Source organism: Balaenoptera borealis (genome assembly GCF_965194805.1).
Source record: "Balaenoptera borealis genome assembly, chromosome: 19".
Taxonomy (NCBI): domain Eukaryota; kingdom Metazoa; phylum Chordata; class Mammalia; order Artiodactyla; family Balaenopteridae; genus Balaenoptera; species Balaenoptera borealis.
This window is the reverse complement of record NC_138878.1, coordinates 33,463,076-33,482,286: the sequence shown is the minus strand read 5'-3', so window position 1 is coordinate 33,482,286 and position 19,211 is coordinate 33,463,076. Positions and strand designations below refer to the sequence as shown.

The 19,211-nt window shown below is 54.0% G+C and overlaps 1 protein-coding gene across 2 annotated transcripts in view; it reads right to left on the bottom strand.

The window, feature by feature from the left end:
* Positions 1-19,211, bottom strand: part of ZNF423 (zinc finger protein 423) — a 321,385-nt gene that overhangs the window by 123,572 nt on the left and 178,602 nt on the right. For both annotated transcript variants that reach the window (XM_082366606.1, XM_082366607.1), the window contains one exon: positions 4,271-7,485. In XM_082366606.1, the coding sequence (XP_082222732.1) occupies positions 4,271-7,485 (3,215 nt within the window). The remainder of the gene's footprint in view (positions 1-4,270; positions 7,486-19,211) is intronic.

The following is a 19,211-nucleotide window of genomic DNA, read 5'->3' as shown; positions in this document are numbered from 1 at the left end:
CACCCAGCAACCCACTTGCTCCCTGTAACACAGACACATCAGTGCAACACCCTCAGAGAAGTGGAGACATCCTCATGGACCACAGGTTCACGGAGCATCCCCAGTAACACACACGCTTTCAGTTCTCTCCCTGGAACCCTGACAGCCACACCCATCACTCCCCAATGCACCCACAGATGCACAAGCAGCTTATGGCACAAGGGTGTGCACTGACCCTGTGGACACACATGTAGACTCATAGGTATACACACGCATATACACACACCTGCACACACACAGGTTCACTAGCACCAGCACTCACTAAGGAACATGTATACCCATATGCCCCCACCCAGAGATGGCCCTTTGGGCCTTGCATGTGAGACCAGGGATGCGCAGGGTCTGGAGCAGCAGGCACCCGGGCCAGGTGCATGGGGAGAACACAGCATGGGGAGAACAGGTGAGGACTCTCACTCTGTCTACCTCCTGCTGCCCCCCATCCTTACCTCAGCACCTCCTCTGGGTCCGTCTCCCTTTTCCTATCCCCCAAAGACTCCATCCTCCTCTGGAGGTTCAGCCCCCGCTAGGAGACGTAATCACAGAAAAACAGAACTTGGCATTCAAAGCACCTCCTCTGCATAAGCCCCTTCCCCGGGGCCCAGCCCAGGACAGCCAAAGCTGAACCCTGGGACCTTGGCCAGGGCTGCCTTCCCCAGCGTGGCCCGAGCAACCTCAGAGGGTCCCGGGGCAGGAAGAGAACACGCTGGAGGATGTGGAGAGGAAAAGGGAAGAAGAGGGGCAAGACAGCCACTGCTGCTGAATTCCCACGGTCATGATCGCAACTCACATTTACTGAGCACCTACTATGAGCCTACTATGTGCAGGCACTGTTTATTCTGAATACTCACAATGACTCTGCAAGCTCCACTTTAGGGATGAAGAAAGTGGAGTTCCGAGAGGCTAAGTCATCTGGTCAAAGCCTAGCGCCGGTGAGCAGGAGAACTGGATTGGACCCCAGGCAGGCGCCCTCCAGAGCCACTGTCTGAGCTGCCGTTCTTGGCTCCATGCCCCAGACCGCCCCAGACAGTCCTGCTCCGGGTGACAGAAAGCTGTCACCTGAACAAGCCCGTGAACCTGGCTGTCTGCTTACCCTGCAGGAAGATGGAGTGTGAAAGCACCCAGTCTACCTCCCCACCCCACGCCAGACGGGGCACCGTGGCGATCTGGTGAGTCGATGAGGGCCGGGGTCTGCCCACAAGGGGCTGGAATTGGGGTGACGTTGTTATTACCCGTAAACAGAGGGGGAGGCGGAAACCTCACCGCTTCGCTCCAGCCGACAGCAGCCTCGGCCCCATGGGAACCCAGTCCTCAGAGAGCTGGTTGCTATGGATACACTCCCGAGGGTCCCAGCCTGCCAGCCCCCAAGCCCCTGTGCAGCCCCCAGAGTCTGCTCTTGTATGCGTGAGTCCTGGGGGAGGGAGGGGTGGGCGAACAGACAGCTGGGCCCCTGCCCCCAGGCGTGCCCAGGCAGGGGGTGAGGCCCCAGAGGCTATGCCTCCGCTGGGGAGGTACCCGGGCTTTGTCTAGCTCCTTCCTGCAAATGGCCCATCTGCCCAGGCCTCTAGATGTGAGTGCCAGCTCCCTTCTCTCTCACAAGACCAGGGACAGGGAGAGGAAGGCCTTCCAGGCTCCCAGAAGACAAGCCCCCTCGGGCTCGTAGTCCCGCACTCCCACGCACAGCCGTGCGCCCTCGGGTACGTGGCTCCACCTTTCTGAGTCTGGGCCCCCTCTTTGCCAAAGCCAAGGTCATGGCAAAGGTTCAGGGTGTTGCCATGGAAACAATATAAGAGTGGGTGCCCACACAGTAGGGGTTTTACAAAGTAGTACTTGATACAGGATCCAGAGCAGAGACTGGGAAGGAGGAGGCTTCAATAGCCAAAGGCTCTGGGGACACTAGAAGCAGCCCCATGGCCGGCAGGAGCCCCAGCGTGGGCAGGGATGGGGCTGGAGTGCACCTGGGAGAAGGGCATGCAGGGGCCCAGCAGTGCCACACTGTCCCACCGCATGAGCACCAGACTGACCACCCTGGACCCCACCCTTGCAACTAGGATGGGCTCCAGAGGTGCTGGCTGAAGGGCTGGTCACGAGCTCGGGCTGGGGCACCGCACACTCCCTGGGCTCCAATCCCTTCTCTGCTTCTTTAAACTGGGGGGCTCACAACAAACTACCTAATTGTTCCTTGCCTCCTTTTCCTCATCTGTAAAGTGAGTGTTGTAAGGATTAAATAGATAGAAAGTGCCTGGATGTGCCTGGCACATCCTTATTCCTCAATAAATGTGAGGTGTGATTATAAATGGGAAAATAACAAGGGATGGTTGCTACATGCCCAGCACGTCTTTACTCATTTAATCCTCAGGGCAAAACACTGAGGTCAGCAGGGAGACAGTCACAGTATTTGACAACTGAAGAGGAACACGCGCCGGCCAACCAGAGCAGAGGCTGGTTAAAAAAGCAGAACAGAGCCCCGGTCCCTCCCAGGTGATGCCAGCTTTGGAGATAGACACTATTGCAATTGCTATTACTATTGTTATTACTGTTACCCTCTGGCTTTACAGGTGAGGACCGAAGCCCAGAGAGGTCGAATCATAAGTGGGTACTGGAAGGGGGAGATTTTAACGCAGGCCATCTGACTCCAGGGCCCGAATCCCCCCCCAGTCCACCCACACTGGCTGGCAGCAAGCTGAGGCTCAGGGGGACAGAGCTGGGCAGCTGTGACTGCACTGTGCTCAGGACCTCTGAAGGGTGACCGCTGGACCCTTACCTAGAGGCTGTGCTCAGTCAAAGGGCCTTAAGAAAGTGGTCCATTTCTGACTCTCCTCGGCTGCCAGGCACACCAGAAATAATGGGCGCTCAGCACAAATTTAATCAACCAATCAATCACCTCTAAAAGGAGCTCTCTGCTACAGACGGGGCTTTGAGGAGAGGCCTCAGGCCCCAGCTGGACACACAGCTCTATCCTCATTCAGACGTTTCTCTCTGCAGCTGGGTGATCTTGGTCAGGGCCTCTGGCTCGCTGGCCTCTGTGGGGAGCTGGCCAGGAGACCCCTTAGGGGCCCCCACTGCAGATTCTCCCTTCAGCCTCTCCAGCCCTCCTTCTCTCTCACTCTCTCTCCCCCCTCAAAATCCCGGAGTTGCGGGCCCCAGTTCTGATCCCACAGTGAAACACCCTCAGCAGACATCCCTGTCTTCCAGCGGGCACCTGTGGCAGGTGGCCCTTCCCCAAATCCTGCCCCCCCTGCCAGTGGTACCAGCAGTGGCCCTCCAGGGAAAGATACCCCCGAGATCTGCTTGGCATCTCCTCGGTCTGGAAACAGACAACACAGACTTGATGGGAATCCCCGGGCCCGTTCTGACACCTGAGGGCCACGCAGCCTCCAGGCCCACTGCAGGTGCCCCTTGGTCACCATTCCCAGGGCCCATGTGGACCCTCCAGTAGCTCAGACTTCCCCTGCCTCATTGAAACCCACTGGTTATGGGCCTGCGGCTCCCCCTGATCTGGCAGCCCCCAAGGCAGGGACCGTTTCTGACTCTCCTTAGCTGCCAGGCACCCCCAAAATAAAGGGTGTGCAGGACAATTTTGATCAATCATCAATCAGTCATTAACGATAACAGTCACTGGAAACATTCCTAGGGCCTTCCATGTACCAGCAACTGCACTGACGATAATGATGCTGTTGATGGTAATAGTATCAGCTGGTGATAACTGCTAGCTGACTGGGCCCTAAGTGCCAGGTTCCAAGCCCTTTATGTGTATATTATCTCCATAAACTGTCAAAGGACTCCTAAATCTAAAGCCTAGAGGACAGAGTGACTTGCCCAAGAAGACCCAATAAGCATGTGAATAAGCCCACTCCCCGATCAATGACCAAGATGACCACCAACATTGAGGGAGCACTCATTGCAGCAGCCTTTTATCTACATGATGCCACGGGCCCCTCATAACAATTCGATGAAGTCGAGACAATTATTATTCCCATTTTACAGATGAGCACTTGGCAAATGAGGCCCAGGAAGATAAATGCCACGTCACACAGGAAGGGAAATGGCAACACTGGGGTTTGAACTCAGAGTCTACTGCGATCAGCTGTGCTTAACCGCTGCACGACGGCGCTGCTTCTCTGGGCTACTAGAGGGAACGCCACCGGGCAACACAGAGCTCAGCACGGGGGTTCCTCTGGGCATGAGCGGAGCCCCAAGGAGCAAGGTCCAGGCTCGGGTGGGCTGCACTTACCCGGGGCACTGGCGACGTCTGGGCGCCTTTCCGGGGCCCACTGGTCTCTGGAGTGAGGTCACGGTGGTCCACCTGCATGTGGCTCTCCAGGTCCTCGGCACTCTCGAACTTGACGCTGCACTCGGGGCAGCGGAGGCCGGCGCAGGGCCGGTCGGCAGGCTCGGGCGGGGCCAGGCCACCCACCTGTCCGTTGGAGCTGCGGGCCATGCAGCCGGCGCAGAGGCCATAGGGGAGCCCGTTGACGTCGAGCTTCACCAGGTCCTGCTTGCTGCGAAACTCTTTGAGGCACAGGGCACACTTGTAGAGCTTCTGCAGCCCCTGGCCGTTGGGGGAGGACGCAGCCGAGCTGCCCGCCAGCTTCTGCATGTGGAAGGTGCCATGGATCTTGAGCTCGAGCGTGGAGGTGACCGTCTGCATGCAGACCACACAGCGGAAGCCCGTGAGGGAGTTGCGCAGGTCGGGGTGCATCTGGCAGTGCTCGATGAACTCCTCCTCGCTCTGCAGGGGCATCTTGCAGATGCGGCAGGTGCCCGTGTCCAGGCTCTTGCTGTGGGTCACCTTGTGCTCGGTGAGCGTCAGCAGCGAGGGGAAGCGCTCGCCGCAGATGGGGCACATGTAGTGCTTGGCAGGGCCCCGGTGCGTCTGCAGGTGCTCCCGGAGGCCATTCTCCGAGAAGAAAGTCCGTGAGCACACGTTGCACTTGTGGCTGCCCTTGATGAACTCAGCCTTCTTCCGGGAGCCGTCGTCCTCGCCTGGCCGGATGTTGTGGTCCCGCAGCCTGTGGTTCTGCAGCAGCACCTCCATGGTGTAGGCCGCCCCGCAGATATCGCAGCCGTACATGGGTTCTGACGCGTCCACGTCATCCTCGCTCGCCTCGTGGCTGTTGGGCGCCTCGGGGTTCTTCAGCAGCATGCCCTGCAGGTCGGCCGGCTCGGCCTTCTTGGCGGTAGCCGGGGGCACCCCGTTGGCCGTGCCGTTCTCGGTGGCCGCGTCAAACACGCAGTGCTTCTCCCGCAGGTGCTTCTCCAGCAGGATGATGGCGTGGAAGGCCTTGCTGCAGAACTTGCAGTTGTACTTCTTGCTGTGCGTAGTGATGTGGCACTGCAGCTCCACTTCGGTGCTGAAGGTCTCCCCGCAGAAGATGCACTTGTGTGCCTTGGCCGGGTTGCCCAGGTGGCTGTGTTTGACGTGCACCTGCAGGTCGGCCTCCTTGCGGAAGTCCCAGTTGCAGGCCGTGCAGCGGTACATCTTCTTCTCGTTGCTGTGCTTCACCGCCAGGTGCACCTGGATGGACACCTTGGAGTCAAAGACCTCCTGACACAGGGTGCAGTGGTAGAGCACGAAGGTGTGCATGTCCAGCAGGTGCTTCTGCAGGTCGTCCACCGAGGAGAACTGCTTGTCGCAGCTCTCGCACACGTAGTGGGTCGACGTGGTCATGTAGTGCACCGTCAGGTGCTGCAGGAGGGATTCCTGGGAGTCAAAGTCCTCTTTGCACTGGGGGCACGCCTGCTTGCGCAGCAGCAGCTCCAGGTGCAGCTTCAGGTGGGTCTGGAAGCTCTCGAAGTTGGAGAACTTGAGGTCGCACTGATTACAGGGATACTCGCCGTTGGAGATGGAGTTGGCGCTCATCGAAAGCCGCTGCCGCTTCGGGGAAGACACCTCCACGTCAGATGAGACCGGGCTCTGCTCCGCCTTGGACTTCTTGCTGTGGGCCAGCGGGATGTTCTTGTGGTTCTCCTTGATGTGCTTGGTGAGCTTCAGGATGGAGCCGAAGATGGGCGAGTTGGTGCAGTAGGGGCAGGAATAGACCTCCATGAAGGACTGCGCAGGCTGCACGACCGGGGACTCCAGCTTGGCGCTGCCGACGCTGCAGTGGGCCTGCTGGATGTGCTCCGTGAGGGAGGACTCGGTCAGGAATCCCATGGAGCACTGGTTGCAGAAGAAGGCATTATTGCCGTCGGGCGGGTTGGAGTTGGGGCCGCAGTGGGAGACGCGGATGTGCTCCTGCAGGCTGTTGATGTCGGCAAACATCTCGGGGCAGTAGTTGCAGTGGAAGGCGGAGATGTTACTGAACTGCATCACGGGGTAGGCGTGGTTCTTGTGCAGCTTGCGGACGTGCTCGTTGAGGTTGTAGAGGGTGGGCAGGGAGTCTAGGCAGATCTGACACGTGTGGCTCTGCTGCGGCTTATCCGCGTGGATGGTCTTCAGGTGGATCTCCAGCACGGCCAGGCTGTTAAAGTCCCGCTTGGAGCAATAGGGGCAGCTGTAGACCACCTTGGACCAGCCCTGCCCATCATCCCGCATCTTCTTCTGGCCCCGCAGTGGCTTCAAGGTGGAGTCCGGCGTGGAGCCTCGCTCCACGGAGGCGCTGGAGTCTGGGGTGGCGCTGCTCATGGAGGCCACGCTGCCCAGCACGGGGTCAGGGCTGACGCTGTGGTTGCTGGAGTCGGGCTGCCGGTGGCTGTCCAGGTGGCAGTAGACGCCCTCCACCGAGGAGAACTGCTCGGGGCACATGGGGCACTTGTGTTTCTGGTTGGCGTGGGCCTGGTGGATGTGGGCGAGCAGCGCGTTCTCGTCGACGAAGACCTCGGGGCAGTGGATGCACTGCAGGTCGGCCTTCTCGGAGAGCTGGGGGTGGCGGGTGAGCACGTGCTTCTCCAGCTCCTCAGTCTGGCTGAAGGTGTCCTCGCAGTAGTCGCACATGAAGTCGTCCTTCTTGGCCTCCTTCTCCGACTTGGCCAGGTGCTCCTTGTTCTTCTTGTGGGCCTGCATGTGGCTCTGCAGCGAGCTGGTGGAGGAGAAGCCGCGCTTGCAGACGGTGCACTTGAAGGGCTTGCTGGAGCTATGGGTCTTCAGGTGGATCTTGAGGTGGTCGCTGCGGGAGAAGGCCGCCTCGCACTCGTGACAGTGGTACTTCTTGTCGCCCGTGTGCAGCTTGATGTGCCGGTCGCGGCTCCTCTTGTGCTTGAAGAGGCGGCTGCAGTAGGTGCACTTGAACGGCAGCTTGTCGCTGTGGATCTGCTCGTGCCTCTTCAAGTAGCTCAGGCGGATGAAGGACTTGTCGCAGAACTGGCAAGGGTACGGCAGGCCCGTGCCCCCTTCCTCCTCACCCAGGCCCAGGTCACACCCATCTCCGATCATCTGCGTGGGTGACGCAACATCCTTGCTGGAGGGAGACGAGGCCACCCAGGAGAGTTGTGGGTCGTCGTCACCATCTGCAGAGGGAAGGCAGAAGAGAGATTAGAGGCAATTCCCAGGGCCGCGAAAAACAAGGACAGAGCCAGCTTCTTGAAAGCTCGCAGGCTGAGGCTGTGCAGCTGGCCAACTGCTGCAGGGGGAGTGGGGGGAGGGAGTCCGGGGGGCCGGAAGCAAGTGGACATGCGGGCCTTCCAGTCTGCAGGGGGGAGTGGAAGAAGGGTGGCAGGATAAGGCGGGGACGTGCCTCTCCCCTGGGCAACACCTTCCTGGACCTCGCTGGATGCAGCACCCAGCCCCCCAACAGGAGGTGAGGTCTCAGTCACTTCCCTGATGGGGGGTGGGGGGGTGTGCAGCCTGGGAAAAAAGTCACCTGAAATGTCTTCAGAGACCATCAGTCCCATAGGCCAAAAGGAGGTAAGTCCCATCACTTGATCAAGACATGGGGGTTGACTCCCCCTCCAACCCCTAGTCTGTGGGGGAAATCCCACTGGTGCAATGGGACGTAAGCAAAACTCTGCAAGAAAATAAAATGCATTTTAATGAATTCGGCCACACCACACTCCGTGGGGAAGGGGGGACTGATAAAGCTGGAACTGCTGCTTCAGGTACACACAGACATATGAGGCGGAAGTCACAGGCACATGGTATCAGCCCCGAGAGCACACACGGGGGTAAACGAAGGGCACTTGAGAAGGGGCTGCAGGGTTCCTAGCCCAAACCATCCCAAGGGCGGTCATTTTCTTTGTTCCCCCTCCACCCCTGGATTTGCCCCAAGTTCGCTCAGGACCCTGGGTGATGGCCCGACGGTGCGGTGATCAGAGATGGGGCCAGGACCCAGATGGCCACAGAGCTCAGAACCTAGTGGGCCCTTAAATCCCCTGTGGCGTGTGCGGACAGGGCCTGCACAGACACCCCATGTGGCCCGCCCTCCCCAGGGACAGGGGCCACCCCCGCACTAGGGTTGGCCATTTCTGGAAAAAAAAAGGCAAACCGGACACAGCAAATTAAACCAGTGAAGTTTCCCAAGACACGGCGGGGGTTGAACAGAGCCAGCCTGAGCAGGGAGTGAATTCCATGGCTCAAGTTTCGTGTTGGGTGGATTTAAGACTTAATAATGAATGAAATGGACCGCAGGCTGCTACGGGCAGGGGAGAGACAAACAAAAGCTCAGACTCGACTGCACTGACCTTGCTCTTCTAACCCCGGAGGAAACAGACCACGGCCCCCGCCTCTCCGGCCCCCAGCCAAGCCAGCTTAGTCTTCGGAAAAGCCTCACAGATGGAACCCAGAAATTCTTGGCCAGAGGCAGCCCAGACCCTCTAGAAGGGAAAGGCAGGGGGACCACATTCCGAGGTTGGGCAGGCACCGGTACACACACCTGCACGCATAAACACACTCACACACACACGGCTCACATGTCACTCCCACAACTCACACGTGAACTCCAACACACCAACACACACTCACACACATGCAGTCATACCCACACTCATACCCACACACAATCACACACAGTCACATACTCTCACACACACACAAACACAGCCATTCCCCTGCAATCACTCCCACATACACACACAAGCTTGAACATACATGCACACTCACCTGCAGACACAAACACACACACCATCACGGAGGCACGGCTCAGACCGGGGGTCCCATACCCCCAGGCTCTCACAGCTGCCAACCCCAAGATTTGAAGAGACAAGCAAGGCCAGCTGAAGGGTCTTTCGGGGTCCCTCAGAGCTGGCTCTGAGCCTGCTCCTAGGGCCCACGCACCGCCCCGACCGTGGGAAGATCTGCCTGACCCCAGCTGGCACCGCTGGCAGAGCTCTGCCTGGAAGGATGCCGCTCTCCAAAGCTCCCGGCCCAGAGTCCTGCATCTCCCAGCAGCCTCCCTGCCTCTGAAGCCCGGTCACCGAACCCAGCGCAGGGTGCCTCCCAAAGTGAGGGCGCCCGCTCCCCTGGGAGCCTCACATTACAGGACCTTCGGATGGGAAGAACGCAGCGCTGCCAGCCCCTCAGGTGAGATGCGGCGGGAGGCGCCCCGGCCCCTGCCTGGTAATTCCCAGCTCTTGCCAGCTGGGCTACGCGGGGCGCAGACAAAGGGACCCAAGGGAGGTGATGGCTGGAGCTGGGGCAGCTGGAGGACCTGCTCGGCCCCCACCCCCTGGCCGGGCTCCACCAGCTTTTTACGATTTTGATGTCTTAGCTCAGACTCACGGAAGCTGCCCCGGAGCCCTTCCTGTGCACCTCTGCTAAGGGCTGTTCTAACCACGAAGGAGGCGGGAACCAGGGCCCCTCCACCTGTACAGACGAGGAAACTGAGGCACAACCACAAGGACGTCCCCCAGGGAAGGACAGCACCAGGCCTGTCCACAGTCAGGCCCCTTGACACAGGTCAGTCGTACAAGACTACACCTGCGTAGGTGAGACCAGGAGAGGGACCCCCGTGTCAAGCTCCCATGCAGTCATGGTCTGGCTCTCCTTTGAGCCATGACAGGACCACCAGAATGGCCCATCATCTGCATTGCAGGGAGGGGCCCCCGAGGCCCGGGAGGTGCAGAAGCTGGCTGGAGCTCACAGGGCTGACGAATGGAAGACAGGCCAGTTCATGGGTGAGGGGGGCAGGGAAGATGCCTTGCCGGAAAGACCAAGCCCGGACACGTCTTTCGTTCACGTTGTCTGAGGATGAGAGCAGACACGTGCACTTGAACCCTGCTCCTCCATTCATTTGTCCACCCCACAAGCGTTCCTCTAAACTCTCAGAGTCAGCTCACACATCTGCAAACAGGGACGTGTTGTGAGGGGTGGATGAGAAAACGTAATGTGAAGAAGCACTCTTATTCCATTTACATGAACTGTCCAGACCAGGCACATCTGTAGAGACAGAAAGCAGATTAGTGATTGCCTGAGGCCAGAGGAGGGAGGAGGGATTGACTGCAAATGGGCAAGAGGCATCCTTCTGAGATCATGGAAATGCCTGAAAGCTGGATTGCGGTGAGGACTGCACAGCTCTGTGAATTTACTTAAAAGTCACTGAATTGCTCACTTAAAACAAATGAATGTTATGGTATGCAAATTATACTTCAATAAAACTGATAAACAAAAGCACTATTTGGCCAATAATAATAATTAGCACTAACGAGTACCACTAGTGCTAATAAAATTAGCAGCTACATTTAGTGAGCATGTCCCAAACGCCAGCACTGTGCTAAGTGCTTCTATTACCACAATTAATCTCTTTTCATCCTCCCATTGGTAACATCCCATTTTTGAGATGAGGAAGCTGAGGCTCAGCAAGGTGAGTAACTTGCCCTGAGTCACAGAGCCGGATGCCCCAGTGGTGTTTGACCAGGATCGTGGGGTCTACTCTCGCCCTGCTCCCCCTGCAACCCCACCCAGTCTTTGAGAAGAAGAAGCAACCTGCCCCAGCACCACAGTCCCCAAGGTTCATTGCGGGGCTGCCTGGCTGGCTTTATTTTTCTGCAAACAAGTCTCAAAACTAAAGCAAAGCACATTATTCTGGGAACAACAAACTGAGCAACTGCTGAGATTATAATAATCTGAATTGAAACGAAAATAAGGCTCCTTAAACTGAAAAGACCCAATCAGGGGAAATGGGCATGTAGACAAATAAAGACCCAACTCAGATTGCCCTGTTTAAAGCCTTTTACCTTAACAACATTGACTGCTGCCGTCCCATCCCTCCAAATGCATTTTGTTTGGGGGGCACTTAGCTTACTGTTCTAGGAGCAGACTGGAGAGATGACTGGGGCCAGCACACTCAGGATGGATGTGCAGGGAGGTCGGCAGATGAAGGGGGGTCCTTTTCTTACAGCGGCAACGCTCCCCTCACGCTGACTGTTAGACATCACACAGCGCAGCCGGTGCAGCACACGCCCTCGGGCAGATGTGCAAAAAGGGAAGGGGTGCAGAAACGGGATGAAGGCAACCCCAAGGTCCCCTTCAACTTGAATGTTTCAGAACTCAGGGAGAAGGTAGGTTCAAGGAAAGTCCAGCTCGACCAACCACCTTTTCATGTCCAAGTGAATGCTTTGATAGAGTCTACTATGTGCCAGGCACTCTTTTAAAAGCTTTACAGGTGTTAACTCATTCAGTCCTCTCAACAGCCCAATGAGATAGGCACTATTATTATTATTGAATATTTCCCTGATCAGGTGAGAAAACTGAGGCACAGAGAGGCTGAGTAACTTGCCTAAAGCCACACAGCTTGCAGGCAGGAGAGCCAGGATTCAAACCCAGTTAGTTGGTTCTGAGTCAGTGCTTTCACCCACCATGCTACCCTGCCTCTCCCCTTTGGGAGGGTGCACCGTCACATGAGAATATCAAGAGGGAAACCCAGTGACTAATGCCAGATCCTTGGCCTCCCCCTCCCCCTAGAATGAGTACAAAGAAATATAACAAAATAAGTGGAAAAATCACTTTCAAAAAGGAAATTAAAGTCATTTAAAAAGGACTAATCCTGAAAAAAGGCCTGATAGGAAATGGGTTATATGGGGCTTTTGCTGTCTGCTGCAGGAAGAGAACGAAAATAAGCATAAAAGAGGGGAGGAATTTCGATAAAAACTCAATTATGTAGAAAAAAGAACATTAACTGGGCTTCAGGATACATCAGTGGCAGAAAGAGTCAGGGGGACCCCAAGGTCACATGGCCACACTTGGTGAATTCCACAGGCTGAGGCCGCAGCCATGACAACGTGGCCTCAGACACACCTTGTCCGGGCACAGCAGAGTGGCCGCCACCCAGGATGGCTGGGACCCTCAGCTCCACACTCCTCCAGTCACAGAGAATCAAGGTCGGGGCTGCCGAGAAAGTACCTGGATGCAGGAGGGAGAGTAGCTAGCCCACAGGCCCAGAGGAGTGAGCGGAAAGGGCGACCTTCCTGCAGCGAGGGGCACAGGCTGAGGAGGGAGGGAGCCCTCTGTCACTGAAGTTGTCCTAGAGGAATAAACGGCTCTGAAAAGAACAGTGAGGGGGAAGGTGTAAACAGCCAATGCCCAGGCAGCTCCAGGTTTCTAGGACATTCCTGGGATGGGCACGTCCATTCAAATGAATAAAAATGACCACCAGCCTCCAGAGGGGACAAAAGCTGAGCGGTCCCAGGAGTGAAGTTTCCATCAAGTCCACAAGTGCCCCCAGTGTGGGGTACTGTGCTGGGGATTGAGGGCTCACTCGAGTGCACCCCACCTGGGTGCTGCCCCATGGATAGTCCAGACCATGCACAGCAGGCAGACTTGGGACAAGCAAGGGGCCTGGGGGAGACACGCTGGGGCTGAGGAAAGAGCACTGGACAGAGAGTCCAGCAGGAGACCTGGCCCTCGGCTGCCTCCACGTAATATGGGAAGTTGGAATTTGAGCCTCAAGAGTCCCCTCTGGATGAATATAAAAGTCATTTTGGACAATATTCCAATCATCCAGATTGTTTCCATGATGGCCACAAAAAGGCTCGACCATTCCTCACGAAGCCCCAGAAGGTCTCCTTGCTATTCACCCAATTCCTTGGGAAAATGAAAATTGCTGTGGAGGCAAGTTCCCCACAAGACAAAGCTCTATGGTGCTCCACGTAGAGCCTCCCCTCTGTCCCCATTGGGAAGTCCAGGAATGGGAATAACTGTGGCTCTTCCCCAAGCTCGGAGAAACAGGACCCCAGACTCAGGAACCATCTACGCCAATCCCGCTTGATATAGAGGAAGAAGCTGAGGCCCAGAGAGAGAAGAAAACTTCCAGGGACAGTAAATTGTTAGTGGCCACCTCGAATACTGTATTCAGGAGGATTCTGAGGCCATATCTGGGCTCAGAAGAAATGAGTGCGGAAATCAATTGGTAATGTCTGCCACGAGCAGAGGAGTGCACAAGTGGAATGTTCAAAGAGCGGGGAGCAAATTGGAGGAGGAGGTCTCCTGATTCCCAGTGCTAGAGAAGAAGCCTTTAACCATCAGGTTTTCTCTTTCAAGAAGGGAACTGTGCATCCCCTCCGAAAAGGAGGCTTTAGCGCAGGATCACCAAAATCCTGTTGTTCAAGCAGAGACAACAGCATTTGACAGGTACTGTGGAGCTGTATTGTAGTCTAGAGAGGGGTCTCCAGCCAGGGAGAAGGGTCAGCAGGTCCAAGCCTGCTGATGGTGAGGTCCACCCAAAGTGGGCACAAAGCAGCCCGGGCATCCTGGGAGGGCAGATCAATGCTCCCCAGAGCCCGAGGTGACAAAAGCTGCAAGACATGAATGTGCTTCAGGACACACCACTGACTGCACTTCCCACAGAGGCAGCCAGAACCAGACAGCTGGCTTCCAGACGTGAAACGATGCAAATTCAGCTGGAGGAGCATCTGGGTGAATTGCTGATCTCTTCTTAGGAAACTTCAAATCTCTACCCATCTGTCTCCCTGCGCTTCCTGTAAACCTGGTGCAGCAGAGGGATCTGTGGGGAGCCTGGATCTGTGACGAACTTGGTCCCAGAGGCCACTCTGTTGCTGGGAGGGTGGGAGTGCTTCTGCCTCTGTGACACGGCTGGACTGGGCAATCTCTGAGGCCTTTTCCTGGGGCTGCTTCCAGTAAACTGTGGTGTGAGCTTCCTGAGAGGCCCAGCACAGTTAACCCCTGGACCAGAGTGGGGTCCCGGATCCCATGGTATGAAGGCCCAGTAGGAGACGGAGGCTGCCAGGCCAGAGCTCCCAGCTGGGCGGGGCATCCTCACTGTCTCCATGCCTACCAGGGACTCAGCCCCCAGAGGCAGAATCCAGACTCCAACCAGGCCCAGGGGGGCCCACCGACAAGAAGGGGACAAGAGTGCCTGCCCTGTTCCTTACCTCTTACCAGGTGACAAAGCTGGCCAGCCATCCCAGAATACTCTGCAACTCAGTTATATGCACACATGGAGAATCAGTGCAAGGGGGACGGGAGGCAAGAGGAAGTTAACGGGCCATCACTCATCTTATTTAACACAGACGGGGAAACAGAGGCCACATAGCAGGAGCAGACAGATCCAGAGCTAAACTCATAAAAACCACAGTAGTTACTATTTACGGAACATTTTCTATAAACCAGATCCTTTGCCAGCATTTTCTCATTTGATTCTCACAATATCACTATGAGGTAGGTGCTATTACATCCCCTTCATTCTAACCGTGCAAACTGAGGCTCCAAGAAGGAAAGCAACTTTCTGAGCACATGGAGTTAGCAAGTGGCAAATGTACCACTACCCCCACCCCAAATCCACTCGCTAACCACTAGACTACACTGCCTCTCCAGGCCCTGAGTGCCGGTTTAGGGCCTGCCCCACTGCAGAAGCTGCTCAGTGCCGACCCCTATAACTCAAGAACAGCCAAGAAGAGGTCCTCATACTTTATAACCCCACCCGCCACAAAGACAAAAGACATGTCCCAAAGTAGGCAGAGTCGGTGGCTGGCTTTACCAAGCTGGATTACCCGAGGCTGGCTCTGATGCCAAGCACCAATGAATGTAGCTGGCCTCTTGCCTCACTTGGTGGCAGACAGAGCAGGATGCTTAAATAATCTGTGCAGAGGTTGTGGTAGGCAAGAAAATGCCCCCCCCCACAAGATGTTCATATCTTAATCCCCAGAACCTAGGAATATGTTACATCACATGGCAAAAGTGAATTAAGGTTGCAGATAGAATTAAGGATGCCAGTTAGGTGACCTTCGGATAAAGAGATTATACTAAGTTACCTGGGAGAGCCCAATGTAATCACAAGTGTCCTTAATGCAGATGAGGGAGGCAAAAGAGGAAGTCAGAGTGATACAATTGTTGGCTTCGAAGATGGAAGGGGGCCACAAGCCAAGGAATGTGGGCAGACTCTAAAAATGGGAAAGGCATGAAAACAGATTCTCTCCAGAGCCTTCAGAAAGGAACACAGCCCTGCGGTTTTAGCCCAGTGAGATCCATATCAGACTTCCGATTTACAGAACTATAATATAATAATTTGTTCTTGTTTTAAGCCAGTTAAGTCCATGCTAATTTGTTACAGCAGCAATAGGAAACGAATACAGATATCGGTACCAGGAGAGGGGTGATGCTATTACAAATACCTGAAAAGTGCGGAAGTGGCTTTGGAATTGGGCAGTGGGCAGTGACTAGAAGAATTTTCGGGAGTGTGGTAGAAAAAGTCTATATTGCCTTTAAAAGATTATTCATAGAAAAACTGACTCTGTTAGTGAAGACTCAATAGGAAGTAAGGAATACATTTGAGAAAACCTAAGTCACCGTAAAAAATACCTAAATCATCATGAACAAACGGATAAGAGAAACATGAACATTAAAGGCACTGATGGTGAGGGCTTAGAAGATGAGGAACTTGATATTGGAAACTGGAAGAAAGGGATCCTTGTTATACAGTACCAGGAAGCTTTAGGGAATCATGTCCCACAGTTATGTGGAAAACAGGACTTGTGACGGAGAAAAATGGATATTTAGCTGAGGGGATTTCCAAGCAACATATTGAAGGTATGGCCTGTTTTCTTCTTGCTTTTTGTAGTGGAGAGGAAAGAGATGGATTGAGAGAAGAACTGTTAAGCAAAAAGAACCAGGAATTGATGATTTTGGAAATTCTCAGCCTAACCAAATTGCAAAAGACATTATAATTAAGAGATTCACTATCAGCAAATCACGCTCTAGGGAAAAGACTGAGAATGTGACTATACATTTTGCCAATATCTCAGAAGAATCAAAAGGTTGGAACACTCAGTCACACAAAAGACTCTTGGAAGAGATTAAGAATGTGACTCACATATCCTCTATGTCAAACCAGAGAGCATCTAGGAAATTTGGGGGCATTGCCCTGGAACCATCCCAGAAGAAGCCAAAAGTAGAGATCAGATTATCTAGAAAAAAATCTATGTAGGGACCTCTTGTCTAACGGCGTAGATCCCCCATGACATACACAGGAGACCCACGAGCTTCTTGAAAAGTTTATACCAGCAGAAACACTGCCAGCTTGGACCAAAAAGGAGATGGAAGAAGGCTGAGGAACCCCCCAAATTCTACAGGCAGGAAATAGGCTAATAAAATTACTCAGCTGCAAACATGTGATACTTTCCATTTTAAAAAAGAAAACAAAAAAAAAAGATAACTCAGAGGGCAAAGCCAGAGAGTAGAACTTTGAGCCCAGAGGGTGGTACCACGAGCCATAGTGGATGAGATCACTGCTGGACTAGGTTTAGATTCTGGCACTGAATAACCATAGGGATGTATGTAAAGGCAAGTACACCCATCCCCTCTTGTTCTTTCATTTTCCCAACTCTTGAGCGCGGGAATCTGATGAATTGGTCTCTAAGAGCCTTTGTAGCTCTAAGAGTCTGTGATCAACTAGGGATGGCATCCCTGGGTACAGGAACGAGGAATGCCAGATAGTAGGTATCCCAGCTTCCTGCTGGATATCTCCCAGTTTAAGTGTTCTTTCCCTCGGCGCATATTTGTTGAGTCTGCTCTGTATGCCTGGACCTCTGAGGGTTGCAGAAGGTACCTAGCATTCTTAGGTTTCTCTGCTCTTGTCTGCCCAACCTCTCTGTCAATTAGTTACTGTCTCAAGTTTCAACTCTAAACCAATGCTTTGCCACTTTGAAGCACTTTAAAAGAGGCGGGGAAAAAACCTTTCATGTAAGCAGTAGTCAGTCGTGCATGTAGATATTTGATTTTCCTAAAGGGACATTTGAGGGTATGGTGTAAAGGTTGGAGGCCCAACCCCTGAGAAGTCAAGAGTCCACCCTGAGAAGAAAGGGGAAAAGGCAGCTGGAGGGTCTTTCCTCAGAGGGAGGCCAAGGAGCCTCATAAAGGATACCAGGAGCTGACATGGCTCCACCTAAAATCTTGAATTAGAATTATGCTTTTAGTAAAAATACCAGCAATTTGTATCCACCCTTCCCTGCTCCAGGGAGCTCAGAGTGCCTTTGCAGCTATGATCTCATCATCACCAATGAGGCCACAGACAGGGAAAGCAGGGATCATTCTTTCAGTTTGGGAATAAAAATTAAGCAGGTTGGGCAGGGGTGGTGCTCAAGGGTCAACAGGCAGCATGAGGGTGGAGGCTGGCACACAGAGGTCAGTGGCCCCAAACTGAGAGGAGGATGAAGGATTCTTGCCCTTAGCAGCTGCTTCTCCAGCTGGCCCTGGTGGGTGATGGGTGGGGTCCTATTCTTTGACCCACCTCCAAGGGACACTTGGCACATATCCTTGAGGGCCCACAGACCTCCCAACAGACTGAAAGCCATGGCCCAGCATGCCTTTTTCTAGCTGTCTCTAGGGGCTGCTGAAATGCCACCTGACAGCAAATAACTGCCATCCAGGCCCTTAATAAACCTTCCAGGGAACCAAAACCATCAGCATTATGTTGAAGAGACTCAATCAGTCTCAAGGAGACATCAGCCACTGGGAGACAGCAGAGCCATATTTTGAGTATGGGCTCGCTTAGAGTGAGCTGCCACTCATTGGCTGTGTGACGGCTGTCAAGTCACTGCACCTCTCTGAGCCCCCATTTCCTCAACCATAGGATGGGGATAATAAGAGTGTCTACCTTACAAAATGGGTAATGTGTATATGCTGCTAAGCATTCAATAAATGAAGGAGGTTACTAGTGTAACTTATACTATTTTCATTAATTGTAAATCCCATCAACTGATGGCATCAAATGCCATCAACATGGCATTTAAAATTTTACACAGCATTTTCACACACATTATCCCTTTGACGTTGGAGCAGCTCCTCATGGTTGAGGTAGTGGTGGTGGTTGTTATTTCCATATTACAAGTAAGCAGGGTGCCACACACCCAGGGATCCTGGGATGGAACCCAGCATCCCACCCAGCCTGTGTCCCTCTTTCACACTCAGAGGATCTGGGTTTACACAGTAAGCTGCGTGGTCAACCCCACGGATGAGGAAACAGAACAGAGAGGTTAGATCAAACCCCGATGTCACAGAGCAGATGGTAAGTGGAAAAGCTGGGACTGGAGTCCCAGCTGGACTGAGAGAAATGATGACCTGAGCAGGGGGACACAGATCACCGTGACTGTCCTCTCACCAGATGGTCTGGGGACCACCCAGTTATCAGTTATTTTGTAAAAATGCCAACATTTAGAAATCAAGAACACTCAAAGTTTTTTAAAACATCCACTTCTGAGTTTTCTGGAAGGAGAAGGCGAAGACCTGGAGACACAGGACCTGCATCTGGTGCAGCCATGACAGAGCAGAACTGCAGCTCCCCATTAGAACCAGGTGTGCTCACTCTCCTGTTTGTCCAGACCCACAGGGCTCCCTTCCTCATCATGAGGTGTCCTGGGCCCCAAAGGCACTTGTGTTTGCTTGGCGGCTGAGTCCAGCAGCTGGACTTAGGAGCCTTAGACTCCCAGCTCCATCAAGTTAATGAACCTCCTCAGTTGTACAGAAGACGAAACCTGCCTTAATTTCCTCATCCGTAAAATGGGAATAATAATAATAGTCCCAATTATAGAGTTGCTATGCAGATGAAATAAGTGAATATTTGTAACAGGTTATATATGAGAAATGCTCTATAAAATAAAAATAGTCACTGGCTACTGGCTCCCAGCTCAACATAAGGTCACAGGGCAGAGAAAGGGAGAGAGAGACAGGCAAGAGAGGCAGGCAATGGCCGTGATGGTTTGAATGGGCACAAGACAGTGAGGGGTCCCACCTCCCTGAGTTCTGATTAACAACCAGGAAGGTCTAAGTTAAGGACAGCGGTTACCTCCCT